A 15,019-nucleotide genomic window follows, 5' to 3' on the forward strand; every position below is an offset into this window, starting at 1 on the left:
TGATTTTTCTATAAAAATATGGAATCATCTATGGTTGAACCTTCTATGTAACATGAGCAAGTGTATAAATTGAAAAATAATAAAAATATCTAAGTCAAGTCTAAATAATGTTAATACGATTATTTCTAATACGTCCGTTTGAAAATGACCAATATTTTACACCACTCAGCCATATAAATTATGTTTATACCAGTTTTTATTAAATAGTAAACTTTGCAAATAATAATATCAAAGGGATTATTATTTTTTTTAATTTATTTATTTCTTTCTTTAATTCAGGCAACAAATTTAGTTACAGTTAAAGGTCTTAATATAACTTAAAAACTACGTATTATTGGGAGCATGTCTTACTTACTAGGTACGCAATGCAGATAATTTATTTTAGACTTTACTATACTATAATTTTTTTATAATAATTATTTGGATGAAGCTGTAATTTGCCCTTTGCAGTTAGTATGTCGAGCCTTGTTTTAGATTATAACGAGTATATTATATAATATATTAAACGATCTTATGATGGTTAATTGGTACCTACTTGATTAAATGTTAATTGTTCGCACATAAAATCGTTAAATTGTTATCATACCTATTGTGAAAAACTTGAAATATTGAAAACGTGGAAGCTCTAAAATGAGATATAAGGCGGTGTTGATTTGGCTCTACCCTACTACTACTACTTCTCCCCTAATCTTACCAAAATTACTGACCAAAATTTTGTGCTTCTTTTGCGTCTTTTTATCTTATATTATATTCAAAAGCTACGAAGGCAAGTACAGTACACCAATTTTAAATTGCACAGTGTGTAAAACGCATTATTGATTTTTCTGTTCTTATAATCTTCAAAGCGAGTTTTATCGCGTCAATTCAGTTTTCAGTGGATTGTCTCGTCGCATAAATATCAGTAATCAGACATTATGATTTTCTGACCTCAGTCACGACAGGATTCAAACGAGAAGGATTTATTAGCATATATTTGCCAAGTCTTTTTGCTTTTGAAATATGTTTGAGGGTGAATTTGAGTTGTCTGGTTGTAAGATGTTGCGGTAAATTATAACTTCTTTGGATTTAAGGGTAAAATTCTATATTTAGGAGTTGCATTATTCCGTATCTAAATCTCTTTGCAACTAAATCCACGGTCTTCATTTGCTATATAAATTTTGGGCTATAAATAAGTTTCCTTTCTTCTTAATCTTCTTCTTATATATAAAAATGAATCGCAAAATGTGTTGGTAAGCGCATAACTCGAGAACGGCTGAACCGATTTCGATAATTCTTTTTTTATTATATTCCTTGAAGTACGAGGATGGTTTTTATGTAGAGAAAACGTAAATATGTACCACGGGCGAAGCCGGGGCGGACCGCTAGTACTATTATAAAGGCGAAAGTTTGTATGGATGTTTGTTACTCTTTCACGTAAAAACTGCAGAACCGATTACAATGAAATTTAGCACACATATAGAGGGTAACTTGGATTAACACATAGGATAGGTTTTATCCCGGAAATCCCACGGGAACGGGAACTATGCGAGTTTTCCTTTGAAAACGCGGGCGAAGCCGCGGGTGGAAATCTAGTTCGTCTATAAATAAGATCGGGTATAACTCATACTAATGTACTACACATTAAAAAGCAGTAACAAACCACCGGAATTCAGTGATATGCCATTTATTAAACATCCGTTCAGTATAATGCAGTTACTGTAACGAGGTAGTAATACATTCTGATTTGAGTCGAAATAATTGGTCCCAATTAGCAGTGGCTACTGCATCGGTTGTAAAATGTAACTGATTGGCAAAGCTCTACGATTTATTCCATGAGAATTGGTAGGAATGTGTTTTTATCACAGGGGCTTGGCGTATTTTTACGCGGCGCTAATAATTCTAATAGTTTTGCTTTTCCATGGTATGTAAGTCGAGGTTGAATGGCACCCTGAAATAACATTTATTTTGTTGTACTGTTGACAGCGTTTGTGGTAGTGGTCTATGAAAAGATTAGTTTGGTAAACTTTGATAAGAAAGATAGTACAGAAATGGAGTCGTCCACTGCTGGACAAATGCATAGAGGGCCAGAATATAGCAAGGGATCTAAAGAAGTGCCTTATCAATTGCTTTCTTTATCGCATCTATCTTAATGATGATGCTTAGTGCTGTGAGTAGCTTCTATATATTACTAGATTTCCGCCCGCGGCTTCGCCCGCGTTTTCAAAGGAAAACCCGCATAGTTCCCGTTCCCGTGGGATTTCCGGGATAAAATCTGTTCTATGTGTTAATCCAAGTTACCCTCTATATGTGTGCTAAATTTCATTGTAATCGGTTCAGTAGTTTTTACGTGAAAGAGTAACAAACATCCATACATCCATACATCCATACATCCTTCATTATCTACATATTAGATTCTAGTTCAAAAACAAGTTATATTATCTTTTACCGACACCTATTAGGTTAGTACTTATTACAAATTTTGGCTTGTTATTGTTCTTGTATCCATACCTCCCGTGGAACAACATTCCGAGTTATGTTATGACTAAAAAACCGAACAAACATACCTCGGCGTATAGCAAAGCAGCCAACGTTTGCTGCAAGCCTCAATGGGCATCAATGGCCAATGTTTAACCAACAACACAATATGTTTATACAGACAGTTCCCGAAATTCAAAGGGGACCGTGTCTTACCAATATTTGGTCATACCTTTGGCAAACAATTGTATGGAGAGATGTAAAACATTTGTCCAGTCACCTTGCAGGATCTATATCCTGTTTACCCTCGATAAGGGTTTTAGTAAACAATTAAGGAATGTATGTGTACATGGAGCATTGAATCTTATTATTAAACAATTAGAGACCATTCTTAGAAGTATTGACCGCATTATTGCTTTTTAATGGCCGGGAAATTTAAAGAAGATCTGTGCTAAGTGGTATCATAGAGAAAGTAATTTATTGCAGTCTCGCCGGAAAATATCGTAACCCATCCTTCCTGTATCACCAATTAAGATAATTTTACACAAAAATACGAATGGTTTTTATTACTTACCATCCAATAGTGCGGTGGCGTATTAAATTTTATAGCAAATAAACTTTGTATAAATAATTTATGATCCGTTAATTTCTTATTTATCTAACTTATTTTTTGATAGGTGGCCTATAACAACATATCACTGTATATAGATCATAGACATATGTTAAGAATTATGTTCAATTTCTAATTATATGTTTCCCTTATTGCACGCCTCATAAATCTAGCGTTGCCCGTAGAGGTGGTTAGTGTTCTATTTTAAAGTGAAACTTTTATTACATCTGCATCGTCTCAAACTTTTTGGTCTGTGTAGCGCATGTCGCGTGACGGTCGACCAAAGAGTAGGTATAAAGCAGTGTTCGGAACCGTACGATAATTATCTTACAAATACGATAATTTTGTGCCTAAGTTTCACTTTTACCGTGGTTTCATAAAACCACACAACATTTTTTTGCCTTACAAAAATCATTTATGAAAAACAATAGCCTTGTTTACATTTGTTTGATTTTATTAAATTAGTTTACCATCATACCATGTAAATATTATTACTCCCATAATTAAGAGAGATGATTGATGATAATTCGTAAGTTTATGTTGCAAAATACATACAAACTTACAATATGTATATGTATATATATTTTATATAGTATACGTATTTACCTGATTTTAAATGAATGTTTAGATTTTCATCAAAATATATATCTATAGAAACAAAATTAATGGAGATAATAACTTCATAATATTTTAAAAAATATTGTGTAATTGTGTTATAATCGAATTGATACAAATCTCTCCTAACAACGATCGTTTTAGATAATAAATTTTAAACTAATAACTGTGCAGTGCTTATACAGATAAATATACAACAATTTGGCAATAATCCTAGTTTTGTTTACACGTGTTAAGATAATTGCTTCGAATTATGTAAACGTGTTTTGTATGAAAATAAATATTCCATCAATTGACCATACAAATCAAATTAAGGGTTAATTATAGTACTAGCGGCCGCCGTCCGCCCCGGCTTCGCCCGTGGTACCTACATGTTTACGTTTTTTTTTCATAAGAACCATCGTACTTCAAGGAATAGATTCCGCAGCGCACGCGATGACAGAATTTTTATTAGGGAATTTTTTACACCTTGGGTTACATTATTGCATTTTTGGTAAGGATCTCTAATTTTTTTGAAAATGCAATATAGCCTATGTTGCTCAGTGAAGATGCAGCTTTCTAATGGTGAAAGAATTTTTGAAATCGGTCTAGTAGTTTATGCGTGAAAAACATACATACATAATTACAAAACTTTCCTCTTTATAATATTAGTATAGACTACCATAAAGCATAGAGTCTAGACATGAACCCTCTTATCTTTTTAATATGACGAATACGTTTGATATGTTTAGTTACTGATTAAATTAATATTTATATATATCATATTTATAAAAATAATCTAAGGAATTTTATCAATGTATTGAAATAATTATAATCTTTATCGTATAGATTCGCACATTTCCAACTATTGTGATCATAAACAATGGATTATGTTTGGTGGAAAATTCTGCTATAATTTAGTATATGGTATTTTACAAATTGCTTAAAGAGTGTGTATCTATACTAATATTATAAAGCTGAAGAGTTTATAACAGGTCCGATTTTTTAAAAAATTCTTTCGGTGTAAGATAGCCCTTTATTTTCTCACCTTTTATCTATACCTATAAAAAACAATGTGTAACTCCTAACATACCTTTATTACAATTGCAATGAATTTAATCAAGTATAAGGTGTGCATATTTGATTAAGTACAGCACTGTACATCAATCAATCAATCACACGACAATCCGTGTGATTGTTTTGTATAGAATAATAAGAAAATCGGTAGTGCAAATGACCTAACCCATTACCTAGGTTATGACATTGACATTGAGCAGTCGTTATTGGAAGATGGAACCAGATAACACCAGTTAGCACCTATCGCCTGGCCTGAGATCTAACGAAAACAAGATTCGGGAATCATGGGACTGCATATTCATTACTTTAGTAGGTACATAATGTTTGTGTGAAAATGTCCGTACCGTCCCGTCTAATAGTCGTGGTATGAATGTAGCTCGTTAGGTATAATTTTCTCGTTAAAATTCAGTTTTCAGTACTACGAGATTGAACTATTTACAGGAAGGTCATTGACCTTTATCAAACAATATAATATCGTCAAATGTCATTTGAAAATGACGATTTAGTGAGAAGCCCTTTCGCTCAATCCATCCTATATTTTATTTGGACGTGTATAGCTAGGACGTGTATGTCCCACGTAGTTGTATGGCACACGATATCATCACTATTTAAAGAAGATACTTATTTTATTTATGCGCGAATTATAAATTTAAAAATTAATTGTTTTCGTATATAACAAAAGAATAAATGTTACATCGCAATTAGTTGTTTAGAAAATCACAACAGACTTTAATTATCCGTAGAATCGACACTTCGATTAAGAGATCTTTCTGCTTGACATGAGCTTATTGTAATAAGATTTTAAATACGTCAATACACCAATGGTTTACTTAGGAGGCGTATTTTTTTATTGTACAATAGGGGAGCGCTTGGCCACGATCTCGCCTGATGGTAAGCTGAGATGTGGCCTAAGATGGAGCGCGCTTCCCTAGAATGTACCAGTTCACTCTCCTCTTGAAGACCTCCATATTGTACTCGTCGGGGAATGGGATATTGTATCGGCATATTGTATTACAAAATAGAAACAGTAGTTATCACAATGCGAATTGCGCATTGCGATAATTTTATTATGACCGTAACTTGCGTATCAGATTTGCGATTCGCGATTAAAAAATATAATTAATCTAAAATTAAATACAAATACATAAATACTTTGTATATAAAACTAGGCTTATCCAGTTTTCAATGGACTCTAGATTGTGTTACTATTTTAACAATAACACATGGATACACACACATAGACAGGGCCTACACTTGATTAATTTATTGTTTTATTAATTAAACATATGAAAACCAATTAAAGGCGATGTTTACAGGCGAAAAGTGGTTATTCAGATGTATCAAGAAATAACCCATTCTTTCGCCTGAACTCGTCTTTATATTTAACTAGCGACCCGCCCCGGCTTCGCACGGGTGCAATGCTGATACTAAATACACTACAGAAAAATTGTGAACGTTGTATAGGTATAAAAATATAGCGGCCCGCTCCAGCCTCCGGCATCGCACGGGTATAAAATACATAGCCGGGCGGCCGCAAACGCTACGTCCTGCAATTTTTAAATCTGTAATATCTTCGAAAATATTCACTTAAATCATACGGTGTAAAGGGCCATATAGATCTTTATTAAATGAACAATGTATCCATGGTATTTAATTGGTTAAGGATTAATGCTGTATTGGTTAAAATCGCTTCGAAAATTAGCCATTATTTGTCGTAAAAAGTAAATGACAAAAAAAAGTTATTGTGGGTTATCCATAAGAGATAGACATATACCATCGCGGACTTTTCTGTAGACCTTTTCAATGTGTATTATACTTAGTACATTATTTTGATAAAACTCGTAGGGTTCAGCCTGCGTTTGCAATGTAAGCGGAATAAATGTAAATTTTTACGACATCACATTAGAAACCTCAAAAATAACAGTACTTCTCCACTACTTAATGGATCTTATTATACATATAAACCTTCCTCTTGAATCACTCTATCTATTAAAAAAAACCGCATCAAAATCCGTTGCGTAGTTTCAAAGATTTAAGCGTACAAAGGGACATAGGGACATAGGGACATAGGGACAGGGAAAGCGACTTTGTTTTATACTATGTAGTGATGTTTAAAATTAGTTGAACTTTTGAAATTCCTGGATACGAATACAAATACAAATACATATAAAATGTATAATAATAATAAGGATAGTTTACTATATTATGTAACTAATAACTATAAGTAAATATAGTTTAAAATCAAGTATGGATAGATAATTTTTGTTTTACATACCTGTTTGTGATAAAATACAGATACATAATACTTTCTCAAATATTTTAAGGAAACAGCATCGTTAACATAAATAACGATTATAATGTGTGATGAAGTTATAATTTTATATTTTCTATATTTCCAGGAAGTATCGTAAAGTACTAATCGCATAAAACCATTTATTGTGGGAATATGGATTGCAAACAAAGTTGGCTAACATACTGACATGATAATTAATTTCTATGATTAATAATGACCACCTGTATGTACATGATGGATTGATTTGAAAATTGCAATTATTTGTCTGTATTATTGAAGAGATTTAAGCGCCATCTATATATATTTTGAATATTTTATTTAGATGTCCTTGTTTGTATTGCCTTGTTTTTGCTCACCCATTTTTTGTTTGGTTTATTTCTTATACTTTAAGGGATGCCTGGTAGAGATTGCTACCTAGCGATAAGGCCGCCTTGCTTATTTTAAATGTATTGTATGCTTTTATATGTGTATTTTAAAACAATAAAAAATTTGATTCATTCATATATTATATCTAGAGCGGTAATTAATGAACAAAAGTATTGAGAAATAAGTGTATTGAGTTTTTACTGTATTGTAAATTGAAGGAAATGTCAGTGTTAATGGTGATATTTGTGATCTCGATAGTGTGTAGAACATTTTTTCTTACGCCATGTTAATGTTTCTTTGACCTCATAATTCAGTTGATAAGTAATGGGGCGTTTTGAAATTTATGTTTACATGTTATTCGTTTCATTATAAAGAAATGTTAGCGACAGTTAAGTATAGGTACTGTAGATACTTTTTCCGTATTGTAATCTTTCTATTTAACGTAATATATATGGTAATATTGAGGAAACATAAACATGAAGAGTATGATCTGGTATTAATGTTAAAATCGTAAGTACTAGACCATATTTAGTAAGCTTGTGCATTTAATTATTATATTCTAGATAATTAGTTATATTGGTAAAGTTATTCTTTTGGCTAAATTTATCTCCACGGCTGAAATTTGACCAACATGATAACAATTTTTCCCTTTAGTATATATTAATAGGTTACAATATTAGTTTTTAGACCACTTTTCCTTATTTCTAAGGAAATAAAAACGCACCAATAAGTTTTGCTGGCCGTAGTAGGTGTAAAAGTAATAAATAAATGAGTTATGTGGTGCAGCCCGTGGTGTAGAGGTCAATGCTATTGCTATTGTTACAAGTATATGCAATAATATGTATTATCGTCGTGGAGTAAACGATACTACATTTCTGTATTTATTCCTATTTTTCCATAAGTAAAATCCTAATAGGTGAAGTCCCGGTGATTAGCCTTCTGTGTCCTGTCATTTTTTTTCGTCTCCACCTGGAATCGAACCCAGAAACCCTTGGTTCTACGTCCTTACGCGTCAACCACTGTACCAAGGATGCGGTCAAAATAAAATTCTTATACTCTATGTTATTTTTTTCATTGAGAGTATGTTTAAGCATATTCAGGTTCTTGGAAGGAGCCCTAGTTTTTTCGAATTCTAACCGTTTATAAAGCTGGTCTATAGATAAAACTTCATAGTATTTCGTCGAGCCGTTTTCAGTGGCGCCTGGCAAGATCGAAGGTACGTACCTATTAATTTAAGAATTCATTCGCCAAGTCCTATGACTATGATATTAGTATAAAGATATAAGGATGTGTTATTCAATAATAATTTTAAAGGCTGTTTACAATGTCGCTTTATGAAAAAAACAACACAAGTGAACCCTCTTTCTGAAGCTAGTTTTATACAACTTAGATGATTTATTTTGTCACATTATTCCCTAGCAGCCCAAGTAACACCTGTTATCTTAATCGACGAATTTTATTATTTATTTGATGTCTCTTATGATTAGACTGTGACCCTTGAATAAATCACATTTTAAATCCGTTGTAATGTGTTTAATTTAAAAGCGATTTTCGTAATTTATTCCGTTTATTTACATACAAATTGGACCAAATTGTGGTGACGCAAATGATAGATGAAGCCTAACACAATTTAGAGATATGGTTATGATATTGTATACCTAATTATGATAATTTTGATGAGGAAGAGCTATTTCGCAGCATACGATATATTTTTCTGATAGATTTTCATATAAAATAGGACAACTGCTAGATTATTATTTTGTTTTCAACCAACAGTTATTAATGCGGAATTTAATAAATAATAATAATTTAATTTAATTTGGCTCTACATATTCTTTATCTTCGGAGTTTTCTTGGAAATCATAATTGAGAAATATTTCTTTGTCACATAAGATTACTTTTTCTTTGTTATTGTTATTTCCACTGAGCTGGAATCTCAATTTTTATAATACGTAAGTGAATCTTTAAAACACTCAAAGAGGGTAGCGTCTTATGGCCTTTTTTAGCAATACCTAGATATTTATAATAACTACTGTAATTTTTATGAGACTCATAATTTTTGCGCAAAATAAAGTACATAATCTGAGCGAATAGCTCATGTGTTATTACAACGACTATCAGTTTAACGAATAGGTGTAAAATGAAGAAAAGCTTCTTAATTGCGACTTTTATTTCGAGCAATTAAATTTAAAATTTAATCTCTACATTTTATACGTGGTGCATTATAATCTATAACAGGTTAAAACGCATCAATTAAGGCATTGACCTTGCTTGGAAATAGTTTTCTTTAGACTTGAATATTGAAATGATATGATAATATATTGTACCGTCTGGCATTGTCATGTTGTAAATTACCAGTCAAATGACTAAAACAATTAACTGTGGGTGGCCTTTATTACTAATAGATTAACCAAATGATACATATATATTAGATAATGTTATATTTGGTACACCGTTATATATCGTATTTCTCAGCTTATTATTTTGAATTGATTTCTTTATGTTTTTCTTGAGTGCTTTAGTTGGAATTATTGTATATATGCATAGCATGGCGTAAGTACATATTTTGTATTTTTGATATCTTACATAGCCATTATTCATCGACTTGGTTTGATTTTGATTTTTTACAGTGGATCAAATTTTCGGGATACAATATTCAGATAATAATACATTTTTAAAATCTTATAAACAATTATAAAAATAATCGAGATTGCTATTTCTGTTATAATTTAAGCAATAACATGTTGAAATTATGATTATATTTTGTTTACTTTCGTCATACTTTGTAGAGCAAATTTTTAAATGTTTTTTCCACTCTATTCGGACGCAATTAAAATGTATTTTAGAGGATATATAAAAATCAATTAATTTATTTCTTATTGAATATACATAATCAACTAAATTAGTACCTAAATTATATTTTAAAATAATGTTTCGAGGTTGTTTTAATATAAAAATTTGCTAATCTCGCTCTAACCTAAAAACGAATTTATTTTGCAATAAAATATTTATAGAATATCAAAACTGTTAAATATTAACTAAGCCTACTTATTTGAATATAAATTAAGACGTCATGCGGTCAATCGACATTACGCATATAGAATTACACAGAAATAAATTATATGCCTATAAAACTTACCATTTTAATTGCCATAAGCAAAAGTAAATTTATCCAATGATTTGAATAACTCATACATAAAGTTTGAGGTGGGCACTTCCGTTCTGTGATAATTCATAAATTCACTGTGCACGACATAGTATCACTTATTTCTTTTTTAATTTACACAGATAATTTCAAACGAAGAACATTAGAATTTCGTAAGGCGCGCGAGCGTTTTCCCGCCATCAGTCAACTGACAGTTCTTTTTTTTCACACGTCAAGTTTTGTTCACAGCCTGCGCAAGACTGGCAATGGGAACAAGATTTGAACGCATCGCATTCGCATAGACTTAAATTCTACATGTACGTATTTTCGCTTTTAGCTTTTCACAATGTTTGTTGAGTTATATGTGCATTATTTTTTTTAGGTTATCTTTTTTAACATAATTTACGATTTCATTCAATAATCCTTATCTTTTTAATTAAAAATAGAAAAAATAAATGCATTCGGTGAGATAGAATAACAAAATAATTGGACCAATTTCGAGAATATAAACATTAATAGTGCAATAAAATTGACGCCTGTATCCATTATAAAATAATTATTTGTAATTAGAACAGTTGATGATTTTCGGTCTCTACGTTAAATAGTGTGAGAGCTGCAACCTGCAATATTATTTTAAATTAAAAATAATTTTATTTGTTTTCCTACTCCACGATTATAGAGCAGCGCATGGATCTTTTCATAAAATTTTATTTTATTAATTAGGTAGGTATATTTAATTTTTAAATACTTATGACGTAACCAGTTTTGTGGTTAGACTGAAAATATTTTAATTATGTTAAAAATTAATATAAATTGTCACAGGAAGGTAAAATAATATTTGTGTCAATAATCGGCGACAACATTTTTCTGGACTTTTTCCCTCCTGTATTGTTTTGTCTATGAATAAAACAAAATAATAATATAATAATTATTTTTATATGTTAATACATATATAAAAGACATTATAAAATAATACCTTAGCTCTACCTCGTTAAATTCTTTAAATTAATTTATATTTCTTTCGCAGCTGTTTAAATACAATCTTCGTAGATAACTCAGATTTGTAGTAGGTATAAACATTTTTCAGACTTTTCAAAGTAAATTTTTCCAGAATTACAAAAGTACACCATATCCTATACCATTTAGTAAATTGGGACAAACCACCGGCATCTTATCGTTCAACTCATTTGGTAGTTCAATCAGGTTTGTCTAGAAATATTTGATTTTATCTCAGATATTAAATATGCCGTGTAAGTACTACGACAGTTGCAAGGACTTGTTTGCAAAATGGAGTCTATGTGATCCCATTAATGTAACTACCGTTTTAGTATTTTAATCAAGAATCTGGACAATTATATGAAATAAAAATATATAATATATATATATTTATATATCATCATAATTATTTCCTACCTAAAAAATTTGATGTACCTACTGATTTTCTTATTAATATAAAAATCTTTATTACAGAACACAAACTGTATGTATTTAAGCTGTGGTCCTTTTTTCAATTTCTAATGGTATTTTTATATATTAAATGATTAATTCAAGTTATGAAAATTGACCTATAAAGCGTACTAGATCATTTTTTCGTAGCTTTACAGTAAATAATTTAGTGAACTTTGGTAAGTAAACTTTTACAAATCCTTTTTGTATCTAATGTTTTGGCATATTTAATTCACAAGATTAAGTAATGTACCCACATATTATGCCGTTAGTTCGCATTTAATACGCCGCAGGAAATCTAAGATACCTACTAGCTTATGCAGTCCTAATCTTATTTTTTCCGGCTATCAACGGAATCCGCTTTATTCAAAGTCTAAGTCCAATTATTTATGGCTTTCCAGTATTTAATGAAAACAACATGGGGGATAATGTTGCTTATAGATTATTTTATACACTTTCCGCAATGTAAATGGAATTAATTTTACAAGTGGAATAGCAGTGTCGTCATAGTTTGTCTTTTCATATTTACTATCTGATCAGAAACGAGCGAAATTTTACAAATATGAGAAAATTCTATTAGAAAAACCAGGCTGAATGATAAACATTTAACGTATAAATATAAATACCTGTACTGGTTGGTAATTTCAAATATAACCTATATACTTAACTGACAAATTTTCTTTCCGAAGAAACTTTGTCTAATTCTGGTGAGTCGAGGATGAATGAAAATATCAATTAAATGTCTATTTATTTTTGCAGACCCTGTACTGTACCTACCTGAGATGTCCTGATTACTACTATCCTAACTGAAACACAGCAAATAATGGCGCCAATAAATTACGTCATTGCGAAAAAATGCCAGTGAGGTATTTGCTATCGTTTTTATTAATAACGTTCTATCAAAATCCAATAGAACACGTAGTCATTGTTTTAAGGTCGATTTACACCAGACGAGCGAATGCTCTATTAAATTCTTTAAGTAGAATCAGACATAGAGAATAATTTAATTGTTCTATGTTCTATGGAACCTCCTAAAATGTTCTAGAAATGTAAACGGCACTATAGCATGAACAATTTGTTCCTTCTTGACATAGAAATGCATGCCTAAAATTTCAATTTGTGATACTTTTTAGAATATTCTTTTTTCTTTCCTTTTTTTCTTAATCTTGTAGTCTTACCGCGAGCAAAGTGGACAGGGCGCTTGCCATAAGCATAGTAGCGCGTCGGCAAGCGAGGCAGGCGGCCGGCGGACGGGCGCGCGCGAGCCCTTCCCGCCGCCCTCCCAGCCTCTACCACCGTCGCACCGACATTCTGCACCTGGGGCAAGAACAATTTAGTATAAAAGAACTATATTTTATTATTTAGTACGCTAGAACCAAAGAATAGATGATAATACATATATTATAGCCTTTTCAGTTTTTCTAGAGAAGAACAAGACTACGTATAAGTTGACCGTCTTTGATTGCAAGAAAGATACATTATGTTCTTCAAAGGATAGGTACAATTTTTAAGATGTAAAACATATAAATAAAAAAGAAAATTAGAGTATTATAACAAAAAGGAATAATAAAACATAAATTGACAATCATTGGTGTAGTTGTATAATTTATGAATGTAGTTGCTTTTCCCATCTATGAACCAGATAATTTTAATTGTTTCTTTGAACAAGCTAATCTCAGGAGCATACCAGCTTTACTTGAAAAATTCGAAGTCAGTGAAAGTGCCTATAAGATAACTCATTGTAGAGATTAGCCGGAACAAACAAAAAGACTAAATATTCAACTTATTTGTATTAGATACATTGTAAGAGAAAGTTATGTTTTACTATCATGGGAACAACAAGGTACAACTCAATCACCGCTCATTAAGTAAATAACGTTTTAAAATAGTGCAATATATTTAAACATTATGAAATTTCCATTAAATAACAGCAATTTTAGTTAATTAAAATGAGTTTATGGCTTAGTTTATTACCTGTACTAAATAGTTGGGATTAACGATTATTTTGCACCTGCAAGTCTCTTAAAGGTCTAAATTATCACATTATATTAAGTGGAAAATGTTAAGAAAATTCTCTTTGTATTCACATAAAAGCAGTTTTGAAATAAACTTAGCCAAAGAGTGTGTCCCACACTTAATATTCTCACTTCAAAATCTTAGATTGCTTTGGTCTTCAAGGTATTAACTGATTTATTTCAGTATACTGTGCTTCTATATTGTCTTTCTATTTTCGAAAAATTTATATGCGGCCTCTAGGCAAAAATATACTTAAACGAACTTTTTAAGCTATTGCATAGCTTCTATCGCGGGCCTTGATCGCGGGGACCGAATCGAGAAATTCCGTAACGAAAAAACCTCACGCTCCCCACTCTTACGGGCTCGGAGGTGTGGCTTGAAGGCATGCTATGCAATAGCTTTACCGCGGCAGTCCCCGAGTGCCACACGTCTTTTTTCCCTTGAAGTATCATTTACGTCTCTATCGACAAATTTTCTTGAATAATAACGTAATTTCCCCTCCTATGACGTTGCCCACGGTAATAGATGATAGCGTAATTACGATTTAATGTATAAAATATCTTTGAACACGATCTCTTATCATACCAATACTAACTAATAAGTAAAAGGAATCGTCAATACTGCTTACTCATTCATGACGTCTTAGTATCCTACAACTAATTCCTTTTTTATCTAATCTGTTCTTTTTTATCTGTGGCGCCTTCACACCTCCAATTACGTCACTCCGCCGATTAACATAAAAATACATTCACAGCACTTTCGCACTTTTTTCTATGACTATAAAGACTCAATTCGCGCGGATTGATTTATGTGTGCAATAAAAATGTTTCAGTAGCGTTGCTATCGGTGCAATTATTTCGGCGCCACAGATTATTTATCACTGAAATATTTATATAGTGATTCAATATTTTCTAATGTTCAAAGAAATGTTTAAAGGCGGATGTATTATCGGATTACGAGGAATGTTATGATTTCAGGATGTTTCTTACTTATGTGTCTTAATTTTTTTTGTTCACAA

At 31.4% G+C, this 15,019-nt stretch overlaps 1 protein-coding gene and 1 long non-coding RNA gene across 4 annotated transcripts in view; both read right to left on the reverse strand.

Annotated features, from left to right (window-relative positions):
* Window positions 1-15,019, reverse strand: part of LOC149900358 (uncharacterized) — a 258,744-nt gene that overhangs the window by 74,969 nt on the left and 168,756 nt on the right. The window lies entirely within an intron of this gene.
* Window positions 1-15,019, reverse strand: part of LOC149900362 (uncharacterized) — a 177,013-nt gene that overhangs the window by 16,849 nt on the left and 145,145 nt on the right. For 2 of the 3 annotated variants that reach the window (XM_090113295.1, XM_090113296.1), the window contains one exon: window positions 13,164-13,302. In XM_090113295.1, coding sequence (XP_089969421.1) covers window positions 13,164-13,199 — 36 coding nt within the window. In that variant the 5' untranslated portion in view covers window positions 13,200-13,302. Of the gene's footprint in view, window positions 1-10,533; window positions 10,787-13,163; window positions 13,303-15,019 lie in introns of those variants that run through there. The other variant, XM_090113294.1, reaches the window with a different exon arrangement.

Source organism: Colias eurytheme, chromosome 19 (assembly GCF_061535395.1).
Source record: "Colias eurytheme isolate Ceu_HAF_F1 chromosome 19, ilColEury1 Martin Lab GWU primary, whole genome shotgun sequence".
Taxonomy (NCBI): domain Eukaryota; kingdom Metazoa; phylum Arthropoda; class Insecta; order Lepidoptera; family Pieridae; genus Colias; species Colias eurytheme.